At 39.7% G+C, this 15,320-nt stretch overlaps 1 protein-coding gene across 2 annotated transcripts; it reads right to left on the minus strand.

Annotated features, from left to right (window-relative positions):
• Nucleotides 1–1,925: 1,925 nt before the first annotated feature.
• Nucleotides 1,926–15,247, minus strand: alpk1 (alpha-kinase 1). Of its 2 annotated transcripts, XM_084924596.1 has the most exons (14): nt 15,160–15,247; nt 13,410–13,620; nt 12,575–12,729; nt 12,274–12,472; nt 11,707–11,766; nt 11,524–11,610; nt 11,368–11,444; nt 10,621–10,716; nt 10,431–10,535; nt 5,473–7,171; nt 4,069–4,216; nt 3,833–3,995; nt 3,136–3,322; nt 1,926–3,053 (listed from the first exon to the last, which is right to left on the minus strand). In XM_084924596.1, the coding sequence occupies exons 2-14, from the start codon at nt 13,540–13,542 to the stop codon at nt 2,842–2,844; spliced, it is 3,321 nt and encodes a 1,106-aa protein (XP_084780722.1). In that variant the 5' UTR covers nt 13,543–13,620; nt 15,160–15,247; the 3' UTR covers nt 1,926–2,841. The 2 variants fall into 2 exon arrangements, with proteins under 2 accessions (XP_084780722.1, XP_084780723.1); XM_084924597.1 differs by lacking the exon at nt 15,160–15,247 and having other exon boundaries at nt 12,575–12,694; nt 13,410–13,495.
• Between the last annotated feature and the right edge of the window lie 73 nt (nt 15,248–15,320).

The raw sequence follows: 15,320 nt of genomic DNA on the forward strand, positions 1-15,320 counted from the left end.
CAGAAAATAAATAAAATCAAAGACTAGCGGTCCTTTTGCTCTATTTTCACCTGTAAAGCAGGAGTTGGGTAGGCGGAGGTTTACCCTGGTGCAGGTGTGCCGCGGCGGTCAGTGGAAGAATCCGCGAGTTTCTCTGTGAGTTTCCCATTACATGGTAGCGCACTCAGTGCTTGCTTGGAAGTTTAGGGTTTTTTTTCGCTGTAAAAAGAAGTTTTCTTCCCACGCACAACGGACACTAATGTTTTTGTCACTTTTTATGGAATCAAACTCAAAGTAAGGTCAGTACTTCCACGCTTTAAACGCTGCACGCTCATACTCTCTCCCGCACTCGATATATTATCCATTGTTGATCTGCACACAGCTGTTGTCACAAACGTAGCACTCGCTTACGTCACTGTCATGAGACATTCTCGCAAAAAAATCACCGTGTTAGTAACGCAGTAACGCAGCGTTCCTACGGGAAAGTAATGGTAATCTAATTACCGTTTTTGCAATAGTAATCCCTTACTTTACTCGTTACTTGAAAAAAGTAATCGGATTACAGTAACGCGTTACTGCCCAGCTCTGATCCTGACATCTTTCTATCAGAACCACATTTAATCTGAGTTACGGCAGCTCGTCCATTGCTCGTCCCCACGTTTTATCAGTGAGCCTTGGCTGTCCATGACCGAGTCTCTGGTTCACCACTGCTCTTCATGGACCACTTTTCATAGATACCCACACCGGCCACCGCAGATTGAGAACATCCCACAAGAGCTGCAGTGTTTGGAAATGTTCTGACTCAGTCTCCAAACAGTCACAGTTTGGCGCTCGTCAAACTCACGCTAATCGTTACGCTTGCAGTTTTTCGTGCTTCTAACACACCTTTGAGGGCAAAATGTTCACCTGCTCCCTAACATATCCCACCCACTAACGGCTGCCACAATGAAGAGACCATCGGTGTTATTCTTCTATCTGTAGGTGCTTATAATGTTATGCCAACTCTATTCATACACTCTATTCATACAGTGCACTTACAGTGAGGACAAACTTCAAAAATACACCGCTTTCCAGTCGAATATTCATAACAGTGCTTAGTGATACTGTGTCATGCTGCGCACAGTGGGCCAAGGGTAAAGCATGCTGTGTTTACAAAAGAGGGCAGCTCATAAAGCCCGAACAGGATTTTGGCCGAATGGGGACGGGTTAACATGTGCTCACGAATGACATCACTGTCATGTGACTGTAGAGGTGTGTGATTCCTGTCAGCAGACCTAACCACCTGACAGCTTTAGATAAACTTACAAACCTACTATTTTAAAATGCATTAATTACATATATAAGCCTATACAAGAAGGCGTTTCTAATATTGCAATTAATTTCAACAGCCCACCCCCCCCACACACACATCCTTTGCAAGTTATGCTATGTGTAGTATTACAGTGTAGATTCTCTGAATTGTTTTTGCTTTCATCATTGTCATCATCTTAATAATTCTACTCTTGGCTGACTCAGTAATGCACCTTGTGAGATGTTTTTAATGTGTACGAGCAGAGCATTTCTACTGTTATCATTTTCCATTTGGAAAATGAACTAACACCAACAGTTACAAGGGTGTCTGACCTACAGGTGTAGACCTGCAGCGGTCATGTGTCTGTTTATTGTAGACTGTACCCTTCATCGTGTCACAATTTCCCTTGTGCAATCAATAAAGTATCTATTTCAAATATCTATCTATCACTCGCTCACTGGACCATATGCACCAAAAACATTTCAGTAGAGAAGACTGCACAATAATCATCTTCATGTAGCCTGTTTACACAGATTTTACAGTTCACTAAACATTGCTGGCTTCTATCATCAAAGTTAATTAATTTTTTATCTATATTGTTACAAAAGGACAAAATGTGCAGTGATACAAACAAGAAAAGAAGACAATACAACAGTTGCACATATTTGCATATTTTATATGTCATTAGAATTGTGTGGGAGTCACATGTGCATGAACGCATTGTGTGGTTATGCGGATGTGCATTATGAGACATTTTGTCAAGTTGTGCAACATTACCGAGCAAGCACAGCAATAGAGGGATTTTACAGCCTGGGATATTGGATCATTTTTCAGTCCAAAAGGAGTGGATCGGGGGACAGCGCCACAAATAAAGGTCCCAGACTGGATCCGAACCCAGGACTCTTCTTGCTATGAGCCGACAGTGCTAACTACTTTTGCAAATAAGCTTAACAGCTAACATGACATGTTTTTATATCCCAGTAAAAGGACAGACTACTTAAAATCTTCCATAATAGCATTCAAAACGACTTCAAACAGCATCAGGTGATTCACTCCCTTTCCAGTTAGGCAGCAATCCACTCATAGAGAGGAGACAGTGATGGATAACATATTTTAAAAAATATTTTTTCTCTTATCAAATCATGTTTCCTTGTGACTGCAGTCACATGGTTTTTGTGACTTCCAATAATAATAAAAAAAGGTACAATAAAAGAAAATTCTGTCAGGTGTGAGATCTTTGACCACCTGATGAAAAGAGCCTAAGATGTTAACTGTTTGATAATCGGCTGACAGTAATGAAACCACATAAATAATTTTGTTGCATTTATCTTTTCAGATCATTCTCTTATAAAAGGATGATCTCTTATCTCTTGTAACTAAATGTAGCACCCAAAAGCTCTTTGTAAATTTGTTACACTTCTAGTATTCCAAGAAAAGGGTGCACAATGCATTTATCGGTACATTTTAAAAAAAGAAAAGCAGTGTGAAAGTCAGTTCCAAAAACTTGCCAAAACAAGCCCCTTAATTAATTTTCAATTTTTTGTGGATAGCAATAAATAGTGTCCAAGGTCTCAAAGTTTTTGAGGAGAAACGTTTGAGTTTGGGTCCAGTGGAGGTAGTTTGAGCAGGTGGCAAATCTGATTGCACTCAGGTCCATGTTGATATTTCAGGAACAAACTGAGCCCTCTGGCAGCAAAGTTAGAAGGACCCTTAGGGATCCTGGTGGAGTGAATCTGTGGGTCTGTGAGGTAGGTCAGTCCTTTGCCGTTGGCTGTCACCCATCCTGTGGAAAAATAAATGGATGACTACTAATCTTTGTCATGTGACAATATTACATTCAGTGATAAGCAGCAGATGTCACACACCTTGTAAATCTACAACGACTTCCTGGCCACCAGAGAACAGGTAGGTGAAGTGTCCAAATGCGAGGCCATATTCTGTAGCATGGAACATCTTCTCCTTCTTTTCAGTGTTGTTGGTCAGTTTGACAAAGTCTCCAAGCATGTAGGGCTCCACGGTTACACAGCCCACAATCTCATCTCCATCCAAAATCTGATCACCGGAAAACAAGAGAGACATTTTGTAACATTTGAAGACTGTTTGGATTCTATTGGTAGTAACAATATTGTATTTAAATGTTACTAATCTCAGTAATCCATTGGCTCTATGTGTCTTTTGGGTTTGTGATTGCCTCTCAGCACACACACTGCTGTACTATTATATTGTGTTTAAAAAGATAAATGGCAGTATACAGTCTGGTTTACACTCAGTGAATAATGATTAAGGTTCTCTGTCTTTGGCCCAATTTAATAAATATTTTCCACACAGAATTGAATTTTAAAAATTTGCAGATCATAGCGCTTCCTAGACTAATAACCAACAGAATAATGGCTCGACTACTGTCACAAAAACAGATTTCTAGCTTTAAACTGAAAGTATTACATGTCAATCTGCTGCAGGTTGTACCACACTCTGGATGTTTTACAAATTAAGCACTTTGAATGCAACATTTGTTATCTTGAATTCCTTTAAATAAGTGTTTCTTCACCAGCAGTCCCTCACCAACAATGCTTCTGACGGAATAAAGAAGATCTGAGCCATAACTTCTTTGTCGTAGAGACTTTTGTTGAATTCAGTCACATAGTACTGGGCTGTCATCTGTCGCTCCACATCTTTCAGAGGAAACTGGATCAGCTTTGGCTTCAAGTAATCTTTCCCCACATAACTAAGGACAAATACAGGAAAAAGATGAGACTTCAAGTCACCATATTTAGGTTGAACCAAGATTGCTACCATACTTGCTTAGCCGCTCCTCCTGGTGTAAAAACTGCACCCATATTGTTGTTCTCTGCGCGCCCTTCTCCCCCATTGAGTCACCAATGTAAACACAAGTTTCCATGGCTGTCCACAGTCCAGTGGCCTTGGAGAACTTTAAATGGAGAGCACCTAGATAGAGATCAACAGACAATTACAAGCTTTTTTGTTCTGTAAGACGAGGCTGGGGTTGATATATAAAAGCTACCCGCCTGCTGAACTCATTGGTGCTCATTTTCATGGAAAAAATGATCATCTCAGTCCCTTAAATGGGGACATAGACCTATGGTCACGAGCTCTGGGTAGACACTGAACGAACAAGTGGCTGAAATAAGCTTTCTCTGTAGGGTGTCTGGTCTTTGCCTTAGAGATAGCACCTCAGCTGGCTCCTTTCGATGTGGAAGAGTAGCGGGTTTAATCAGAGCCTCTCCTAGATGACTGAGCTCCTCATAATCGAAAGGAGCCAGCTGAGGTTCTTTGGACACCTGATAAGGAGGCCTCCTTGGCATCTCCTGGGTGAGCTCCGGAGGGAGGGGCAGCCCCAGGACACAATGGAGAGATGATATCTCTCAGCTGGTCTGGGAACGCCTCCATGTTTCCCCTGGATAAGGTAGAGGAGGTAGCTAGAGAGGGGGTCTGGGCTTCCCTGCTTAGGCTGCAGCCCCTGCAACCTGGTTCCAGATAAATGGAAGAAAATGGATGGATGTAGCCCATTGAATAAGAAACTAAAGCCAAGCCATCTGTGAAGGTGGTAATTGGTCTAATTCTTATATAGCCAGATCTGTATGATATATATAGCATATAGATCTGGGTGTGAGCACAGAAGTCCTACTTATATGGTTTTAAACCTCCTATTTATGAGAGTGCAGCTAATCAGAAGAAAGTGAGGGAGGCTTAAAGGAGTCAGAACTGCTATGTATGAAGTGAGGCGCAGCCCAGTGTAGAAAGAAAATAAGGAATGTCGTAAATGTGAATCATGCAAAACTATAGAATCAGATTCCAAGTATAAATTTAAAAGGGGAGCTGGAAAAAAATGGTGCAAAACGAAATCAAAGCAATGGAAATATCACGAGTGCTGAACATAAATATCTGTGCCAAACTCTGCTGGAATCCATCCAGTCGCTGTTGAGACACCATACTCAAAACAGCAAATGTGAACATCACTACAGGGAAAGTGACAGTAGAATATATCGTTTGGGGACGGGGAATGTGAGTGTTTAAAATTTCACAGTAATCCATCCAACGCGTGATCATACATAATATATTTTACATTTAAGATATTTTTATCTAGAGTGACAGAATGATGCTGACACCCTAGAGCCATAGTTCTTCTGTAGCTCAACGAAAGTACTGATGGTGACAAAGGAATAGCAGGAATGTAAACTTACTGTGGGCAGTTTTGTACTGCTCCAACTTGAATTTTTTCTCATCATTGTGCAACCTCTTCAGCAGACAATCATTGCAAATGCCAGCCAGAAGGGCTCGGTAATCCCATTGTGACAACAAGAATGGTTTCATAGGGACAGCATCAGCTACAGTGCTTGGGTCTAGGCAGCTGTAGCACATGGAGTTCTTCTTCTGGGGCACATTCTGCACCTCAGTTTGTTGACAACAACTTTGGTTCACCTCCAGGACTCCAAATGAACTCTTTGTAGAGGTTTCAGTGTCAGGTAACAGTTCTGTGACAGCTTGAGATTGATTATTTTGCATTGCTAAAGTGCTGTTTGTTGCAGGTTGTACTTCAGTTTCCGCATTTTGGTAAACTTTGGGGCTTTTGATCGGTTGTGGTTTTAATAAAGCATGTATTTTCTGGTTTTTGCTCATGTGATCAGAAGGGGAATCATCTGTTTCAAAATCGACCGTTTCACAAATGAAGAAGCTCCCATCTGAATCTGGTGAATCGCTGTTTTGGCAAGTTCCTGCTTTGGAAATACTACTTGGTTGTGGTTTCCTGTATGTGGGAGAATTCAGATCAGCTGAAAGTTTTTCCCATGATGACTGGGAACCGAAACTGTCCCCAAGGGAGCAAGACGATGTTATAGATAGCTGGGATAAGGACTGCACTACTCCTTCAGCTATTGCCTCAGCAGCATCAGACATCACGTCCTCTTCAGAGGTCAGCGTTTCTATTTCAGCTTTTATCATCTGAAAGTTTTCTGAATCTCTGCTCATGCTGGAGGAGGAAGTGGCAGGTAGTGCAGAACTGACACCAGAGTTACAACCCTGTAAGTTTCGCTTCTTGTTTTCATGGGGAGACTGTGACTTGTCGTCTGACCTTTCTTCATCATCTTCTGTGGGTAGACAGCTCTGATTGGTCGCTCCCTCTCTATGTCCAATAGCACTGCTTCCTGTATAACTTCTGCTGGGCTGAGGAGAGCCTGAACTTGTTATGGACACTTCCTGCCACGAGGAGCCAAGGATATCTGTGCTTTCAGGCTTTTGAGGCATATGCACTCTGGATGTATGTGAGCCTTCCTGAGCCTCTGTGTTGAGTGTGCCAGTGGTTGTCCAAAGCGCTGTTATACACAGCCTTCCTCTGTCCATCTCTATCTCATCTTTAGCATCCCTACAGTGTGTGTTAGTGGTCTCACACAGTGACTCGTGATACTTTTGGAACCGCCTCATTATCTTAGCGAAACCTGCAAGAGTAAAATTTACAGAGGTGTCTTTGACATTTCTGTAGCTGTCAGGGACAAAAGACCCCTTGTCTGAATTAAGGAAAGGCTCCACTCGGAGCAGCAGCTTGACTTGGGTGACCAGGTGCATGATCTCAGTGCACAGGCTGTCTTTGTCTTGGGTACCAGCATGGCAGTAACTGTAAAAACTAGATAAAGCATTTTGACAAGCTTGAACTGCCTGTGCTACAACCTCCAAAGGAGTTCCAAGCCACTTGTGAGTGACAGTGAGGGAATAGGCAGCTTTTAGAAAGGTATGAAGCTCCTGCTTGCTGGTTACCAGATCACCCTCTGCTCTGGTGAGAAGGCCAATTGTAAATGCTTCTTGTGCCTGCTGGAGAAATGACTGTCTTTGAGAATCTGGACACTCCACAGAGAAACTGTATGATAGCAAGCAGGTACCCTGGGTTGTCTAAAGAAAAACACAGAGGAAGAATTACATAACCACAGGAAAGATCTCGTTTACGATCCTACATTCTGTGCAAAAGTCTTTAGCCACCCCTCATTTCTTTACTCACTCATTTTCAGTGCCGTTCTTGTACCTGACAGTATTCAAGCATTAAGAAGAACCTAACTCAATGCATGTACTAGTACTGTGTCTACACATAACAGAAAAATGATCATAGAACCAATTTTGTATCTTTAGGCATTTTGTTATTAGCAGTCTGTCACAAAAACACATAATTTGTTCCCATTATTTTGGTTAATTCTGCGAAAAAGGCCAAAGATAACACAGCTCGACAGGCATATATTATTATTTTACTTAGCATATCTTGCCATGGTGTGCGATTTGTGATTAAAAAAACTGAGAATTGGAGGAGAAGAGAAAAAGTGTCAGGCCTAAAAAACTATCTACAGTGGATGAACTTTTTCTGAACGTCTTATCTTTAAGAAATACGAAAAAATCCAGCAAGAAGTTGACATAGGAGCTGAGGGATACATCTAGCCCACTAGTGGATCCAGCTACTGTTTGCTCATCAAAAATGGAAATGGAATAGGAATGGAAATAACACACAAACTGCACTGAAAATCAGTGGCGACCAGAGTGACAAATCCAAATGTGAAATTTTTGGTTCAAATTGTCATCAATTTGTACAGAGTAGGCCAGGAGAGAGGTACAACAGCGAGGGTCTATAGCCATCTGTAGGCTCTGTCGCTGGGGCTGCATTTAAGCCAGTGGTGTTGGTGAGCTTGTCAAAATAATGGAACCCAAACCTCAAGATTACTGAAACACTGTAAGGTCAGTGGAACAAAAGCCATCCAGCATCCAAATAAGAGCTTTGGAACGTCCTTTTAGAACGCTGAAGAGCTGTTCCCGAAAATTCCTTAAACAAATTAGAAAAAAGCTGCGTGCAGGCTGTGTTGAAGAATAAATGTGGAATTGTATTGTTTCGCCCTCTGTACTATATTGCCATGTATGTTTACATGTGTTTAAATAATTCACTGCAGGTTTTCCTATTTTCATAGTAAAATATAAAGAAATGAGGGGTGGCTTCAGAGTTTTGCGCAGTGCTATACATCCCCAAAAAAGTTGGGTCACTGTATGTAAATATAAGCAAACTCAAAATGCAACAGTTGACAAATCATTTAAACCCTCTATTTACCTGAAAATATCATATCAAGACATAACAAAATGATGATATTAAAATAAGGTCATTTTAAAAAGTTGGGAGAAAAAGTCGAAACCAGTACTGAATGATTGTGATCTTTGAACTATTACACATTAGCAGAAACCACTGTCTGGGTTAAGGAACTATGCATGAAAACCAGGATCCAGAATATCCCCTACCTCTGGGACTGAGGCAAAGGGGAAAACTTTCCTGTGGTCTGACTGACTAATCAAAATTTATATTTCTGATATATCTTCTGACTGAATCACTGACTTTGCATCCTTTGGGTTAAAAGGAGAGGAACCATCCAGCCTGCGATCTGGACACTATTCAAAGCAATGACATGGCTACACACATGTGAAACTTGCATCTCTGGTATGACCTCATTTATGCTGAACTAAGGCTGTCAGACACCAGATTTTTACTCTGTTATTATCAGTGCTAAAAACCACAATTACAGATTAAGAAGCATTAGTCAAATTCATCTCTAAATATCATGGTTATCATCAGTAAAAGAATACTGAAACATCCCTTGTATGGACCAATATAATTTTTGGTTTTGGAGCAACACATTGCTTTTCAGGAAGGCCTCGCTTATTTCAGAATGAAAAGGCCAAACCACATTCTTCAGGTATGTCAGCGGCACAGTGCAGCACTGTGGTTGCTTAACTGGCATGCTAAGAGTCCTAAGCTGTCACTAATAGAATCACCTGACACGTTATCAAACATAAAATATGGCAAAGGTGACTCCGTCTTGCTCAAGTAAAGTAAAATGCTTTATCAAGCAACAAAATTATTTTCCGTCCACGTCAGTTCCCAAACACAGGTAGTGTTGAAAGACAAGCTGATTAACCACAGTAGTTAACACTCAGTTCTAATGTGGTACTGAATTCAAAATCGTTTAAGCGTTTAGTTTCGCAAAAACAAAAACTATCACAGGCTAAATACAGGCTTTAAAAATCGTTAAGAAGTTAATTAACATTTTAAAAATCCCTTTTTTTGATGGAGAATTGCATTCAAGGGGATACGTTGTCTAATCCTGCAGTCACACTAGAGAAAACAGTAGTTGAAGACCACAAAACAACCAAAATTATTGCAAACATGTGCCATGGTTTGCAATGAATTTCAACCTTAGTACATAAGTACAGAAATTCATGTTAACCAGAATTTTGCAGTAACTACTTAACATTAAGAGTCCAACCAGAACCTAATGGAAATTCCTCCTCAAATAGTGACGCAGTTGCTGCAGGGTGGCAGATTAACTGCAAAATGACAAAGGCGCTCTGCAACCTTACCTTTACATAGGAATATCATCAGATTACAACCAGAATACAAGCAGCTGAGTTGAGTCAGGACAAGTTGCACTTATCAGAGCAGACTGACTCATACTGATTGCAACATTTTGGCTGTTTGTGTTTATAAGTTAGACAGCAGTTATTTGCAGACCTTTGACAGTGTGTCTGAAAGTGATTGCAGGCAGTCTGAGTCTGTTCGCAACTGTTTGGAGACAGGTTGCCTCCCACCAGGCAACTTGTGCAATTGTTTTGTGATCAGACAGTTAACACAGTCACTTAGGGTCATCTCTGGAGGTAAAAAATTCATAAGGTGTTTGCTGTTAGACTACTCTGGTGTAACTGAGCCGTAACAAGACTATCTACAAATCTGACATACATTATTTTTGCATAGTTATTTATAACAATAATAATAATTGTCATTATTATTTATCTATTATTTAATCAGTCAGCAGTACCAATTTCATGCCTGAGCGGGGTTCTAATTAGACAGACTCAAAAAAATAAGTCTGCAGGAAGGAAATTTCAATTTTATCAACAAAACAGCAAACACATTCAGTGGAGGATTGCCTGATAACTACTTGCTTAGACATTAAACTTTTGCTGGACTATGAGGATTCTCTGTCACTGCAGGAAATAAAACTTAGTTCAAATTAGGTATGCTGGGGAAGTTTCAGTTATCTGCGTCAGTAATCTATGCTGATAAACTAGAACTCTAAAGGTCAATTGCAGGCAACTAGACAGAGATTATTCAGTAGAAGTAACTTACCACATTAGTCAAAACATACAGTGAAGTATACTGACTGTATACCACTGCCATCTTAGCTGCTTGGGCTGCTGAGAGAAGACGATGATTTCCATCCCCAAGTAACGTCTGAAAAAATGGACAGAATAAATAATGCAGCAAATTTTTTTTTAGAAAAACCAACTAATGAATGGAGATTGTGAGGCGGGCTTACAAAATCAATATCTGGATTAGTCCTAAAGGCATGGAAGTCCTCATTATTCATTGATACCAATATATTGGCCAGTATACCAAGGGAAGTTCCAATACCCTATAAAATAAACAGAGTTGCAGGTCAGAGGTTTATCACAGTGTGTAAACTGGGCCGACTAACATCTAAACCAGGATAGTCAAACATTAAACATAAGGCCTGGGGGCCAGAATCAGTGTGTCAAAGACTTCAATCTGGTCCACTGAATGGCTTTGGAAAATGTGAAGGAGGACAAAAATTTTATATTTTAAATGTATTTTCATAGATTTTACAGCTTCATCATGGCCATTTATACAACACCAAAGTAAAACAAATATCTGATAAACACTTAAATGACACAATCATTATCTACTATAGAAATGCAGTATTTTTACAGTGTGTTCAGAGTAAAAATAAAAACAAAGCACATTCTGTCAGTTAACAAAGATTTTCCATTTTTAATTACAGGAAAGTTTGTCCAATGAGCTAACAGAATCTTTTCTGTAATTTTACACTTTTATTTCTTACAATTAAAGCACACAGCAGCATTTCTTCATCATGTAGAAGTTACACTTCTTTTGCTGATATTAAAATATCCCAGAGATAAAATGTGTACTTAAGCTGACATAAAGCAGAGTGTCCCACAATGTCAAATGAGTTTGACATCCCTGATTTAAACCTCAACCAACTATGCCAACTATGGCAACCAGCTGATAGTATTGTCTGTGGTACCTTTTTGTCAGGTTGAGGAAGCGAGTAGTACCCAACCAAGGAAGCCCATATTAGCTCTGCAGCCTCTAACCACAGGCCTAAAACACAACACAAAGACAATAAAAAATGATCACAAAATAATGACAATTATCTTTCACTTCCCAAAAGTGATCTTACCCAGCTTTTGCAAAATCGTGCCACGCACTTGAACACTCACAGCCTGCACGAGCACCTGGTCACTTTCAGAGTGGTATATCCAATGACCTGCACATAAAAGATAAAGGCACATTATTTGTTTACTTTGTGGACTCAGTTTAATCCTCAATAAATGTCCGTGAAAAGGAACAGACAGGAAACTACCTGTCGTCCCGCTGTTGTTAATCAGGCTGCTCAGGATATACTCTGCCTTCTGCAGTTTTCCTGTGGGGCAGATAATGATTATTTACCCAGGTCTGCACAAGCCTTACTTAAAATAACTATTTAATGAAATGTGGCAAAAATAACTAAGGAGTGAGAGCCGTTCATGTGCAATTTCCAGGTTATGAGTTTACGTCAATCACTATAATTTCTCCAAACAATAATCTAACATGTATCAAACAGGAGTTTATATAGTCGTTTCCAGCTCCAAATTGCTATTATTTCACTCTCCAAGAACGGCTTTGATTTATGGTTTAAAAAAATTATGTTTTTCTTATTTTGTTTTAGTCCAGCACTGTCTGAAAAAAAAAGCTGCTTTAGCTCTTTCACCCCTCCCTACATGCCAAACTGATCTGTTGCCCCCTGGAGACAAAAGATTTGAACAGCTGTGCTCACGGCGTAGCTGAAATTACCATATTAGATAAATCCCGTGTCACTGATATCACACAGAGATGAGAAGACAAAAAAATACTTTAAAAGCATCGATCCCAATCTTTCACTGCACTGTACCCGAGTTAAAATAGACCCTGGCCTGCCGTATGACCAGCTGGGGGGCTATGGGGGTCTCGGGGTAGCGTCTGTGGAGAAGCTTGGCAATCTTCAGCAGACGGCTTGAATCATCAGTCCAGTAGAGGTAACGGTCCACTAAGAAGACAACTGCCAGTGCACAGTGTGCCTCCTCAGCTCTGATGCAGGCCTTCAGGAGATCCTGGCAGACACAGTAAACACAACGTTTGGGATTGTGCTTATGTTTTTATTTACAATGACACCACAGGGTGCCAAGCTGAATAGGTTATTATTTAATTATTACCAGTAGTTGAGACAAGTGTTTGCTGATGAGGTCATTGAGGTTGGTTTTGTCAGTGGCACTGACAGACTGCTTATACTGCCACTTCTCCGGTGCAAAAGGCCATTTCATGTCCATGGCTTCCTGCAGGAGGGAGGCCAGTTCAGCACACAGCGAGTCTACAGGAAATAAAATCCAGCTGAGCAAACAGTATTGGGCTTAATATACACTGATGCTTTCAAAATGTATTCACAAAAGAATATCTTTACCTAAAGTGACTACATTCAAGCTACACAGGGATTACTAGTACACAAACTGACCTCTTTATTTGGAACTTTGACCATGGTTAATATTAGCATCCACCATTAGAAAAAGTATATACAAAAAAAAGCATGAAAGATTCACATCAACGCAACGCAACACAAGGGAAAGCTGGATGGATTGCTGTTTAGAAATGTACTGCTGTTTGAACCAATAACAGGAAGTTCCCAAAAGGAAGACTTAATCTACTTAGACTTAGTTTAAGCTGCCTTGGACAGTTTTGGGTCTAAGATTCTAAAATAAGCAGCAAAACATCATTTATATGAAAAATCTAAGTGAAATGGAGCATGTTTCGTCCCTTGTTTAGCAGTGACATGTAACAGTATGTGTGTGTTGACCCTATAAGATGCAAGACACCAGCCCACATTAGTTAAAGGCACATGCTTAACACCACAAAGTGTCAAATTCATGCCATGGAAGCTACAGAGCTGTACAGAGCTTATGCAAGCATAATTCCACCTCACCTTTGATCCTGACCCAAATCTCTGAGTATCTCACATGCTCAAAAAACACTAAACAGCACCATCTTGTGTCTGACCTCTGCAGCTGCAGTAATTCAGCCGCTCATGTGTGGTGGGCCCTGCCTCAGAAACCCCGGTGGACTGCCGACCTGCTGCTTCTGCTGCCCCGAGGCACTCGTCCAGTAAATCTCCCACCTCTCGATTGTCCATTGTGGCAAACAGACGCAGTTAGCTGTTTTCGGAAAGGAAAAAAAAAATCCTTCTCTCTTGGCCTCCTCACCCCTGTTCCTGTAAGAGAGTGATCCAAGAGAGGGAAATTCCATGAAATGACAATACTGTTGAAATATTGTTGAGAAAGAGCGGCTCCACATCCGGCCCGTTTGTAATATTTTAAAACATTAACATTACGATAAAAATGTAAAAAACAAACACACAAATAAATCAACAAAACGCGTGATGAAATTGAACTTGTATACTTTTAAAAGGGGACTAAATATATAGTGTTAACGGCCTAATTTGTCAGAACTTTTCAAAAACTCCTCATCTAGTTCATTTTAAAGAATTTGCTTATAACACATAATAATGAATGCATACGGACCTAAGTTTAGTTCAGTAAGAATATTCTGAAATTCTTCAATAATATGTCGGATTTCAAACTATATATAAAAGATCATTGTGAAAGTTATTTTTGGTTTATGAAGTCGAATGTTACCTTTCAGCTGGAAGGAGTATAAAACATACACTATTCACCGAACTGCAATTTCATATGTTGTGTTGGCGCATGCGCAATCATCTGGACGTAAGATTTTCAGTGTGAGAAACGTTTGGTTACTAATCTAAGCAACTTCTTCAGCCTCTTATATATATATATATCTATATATATAGATATATAGATATATATCTATATATATGTGTATATATGTATATATATGTATATGATATACTTGTACGTATGTTATTTCAATACACCATACAATGCATTTCTGCTTTTTGAAAAAACCCAACCACAGAAAGTATTTCTGCTCTATTCAGTGTAACCTAGCCTACAGCTAATTAGCATACATTCGTAATTAGACACCTCGGTTAAGTGTGGCTAACCTCGAAGTATTTATCTCTTTTCTTTTAATGTAAAATGTATGAAAAGTTCTTTTTTTAAACGCATCTATGGTTAGTTCTTGCTCTCTGCGTCTTCCTGGTGGGGCGGAATCATGAAATGCTGCTTTCATAGTTTTCGGAAACATCAAACTTGTACCCCGGAGCGTACGATATTTGTTGCATTATTTAAACCTTGGTCTGTAAAACCCGAACATGAAGAAAGTAGGTTAGACTTAACATCAAAATACGTGGTATGATTTATTTAACTGATTATTTTTCTATTTATAAGAAGAAAACGAAAAATTACTTTTATATTATTATTTATACCTGTCGTCCCGGTTATTTATAAAATACTGTCTAACAGATTTTTTTAAAATATTACTAAAAAATCTTATCAAATAAACAATTTTTTTGGTGGCTGTGCTTAAATTACTTCAGCAAAATACTGTATTTTTAGTATTTAATGTTTTCTCTGTTGTTTATACTTATTCCTGCGCGACCTGAATGCAACGCGTGACGTAATGAAGGGACACAACTGTGATCTACAGCAACAGGTAGCTGGGCTGTAGGAATGTGACTAAAATAAATAATTCAATGAATACATTTATGTATAAAATAACAAATATCCTGAAGGCTCTTTGGGAGGACTTTTGACCTTTCGACGCATAAACCAAAATGCAAAAAAAAACCCCAACTACATCATATATCATCTGCTAAAAAGCACTCACTCACCAAAACATTTACATTTTCATGAGTTTTTTTTCAGGTAACACACGTCCACATTTAATAAATATGTGATCCCGGATGATAGGACGCCTCGATCTCTCAGAAAAGCGATCAGACGATGAAAAGCCCCGTGGACAGGTTGTGGCGGTGTTGCAGTCATACTACCA

This window comes from Perissodus microlepis, chromosome 3 (genome assembly GCF_051167445.1).
Source record: "Perissodus microlepis isolate ML-2025 ecotype Zambia chromosome 3, ASM5116744v1, whole genome shotgun sequence".
NCBI classification, from domain to species: domain Eukaryota; kingdom Metazoa; phylum Chordata; class Actinopteri; order Cichliformes; family Cichlidae; genus Perissodus; species Perissodus microlepis.

Bases quoted from the DNA above. Each gene is read 5' to 3' on its own strand.
- alpk1 (XM_084924596.1), bottom strand. From the start codon at position 13,542: ATGGACAATCGAGAGGTGGGAGATTTACTGGACGAGTGCCTCGGGGCA. The intron at 7,172-10,430 runs GTAAGTTACTTC...GTTTTTCTTTAG, and splicing joins TGTATGTTTTGACTAATGTG to ACAACCCAGGGTACCTGCTT. The intron at 3,323-3,832 runs GTGAGGGACTGC...TCCGGTGATCAG, and splicing joins TTCCGTCAGAAGCATTGTTG to ATTTTGGATGGAGATGAGAT.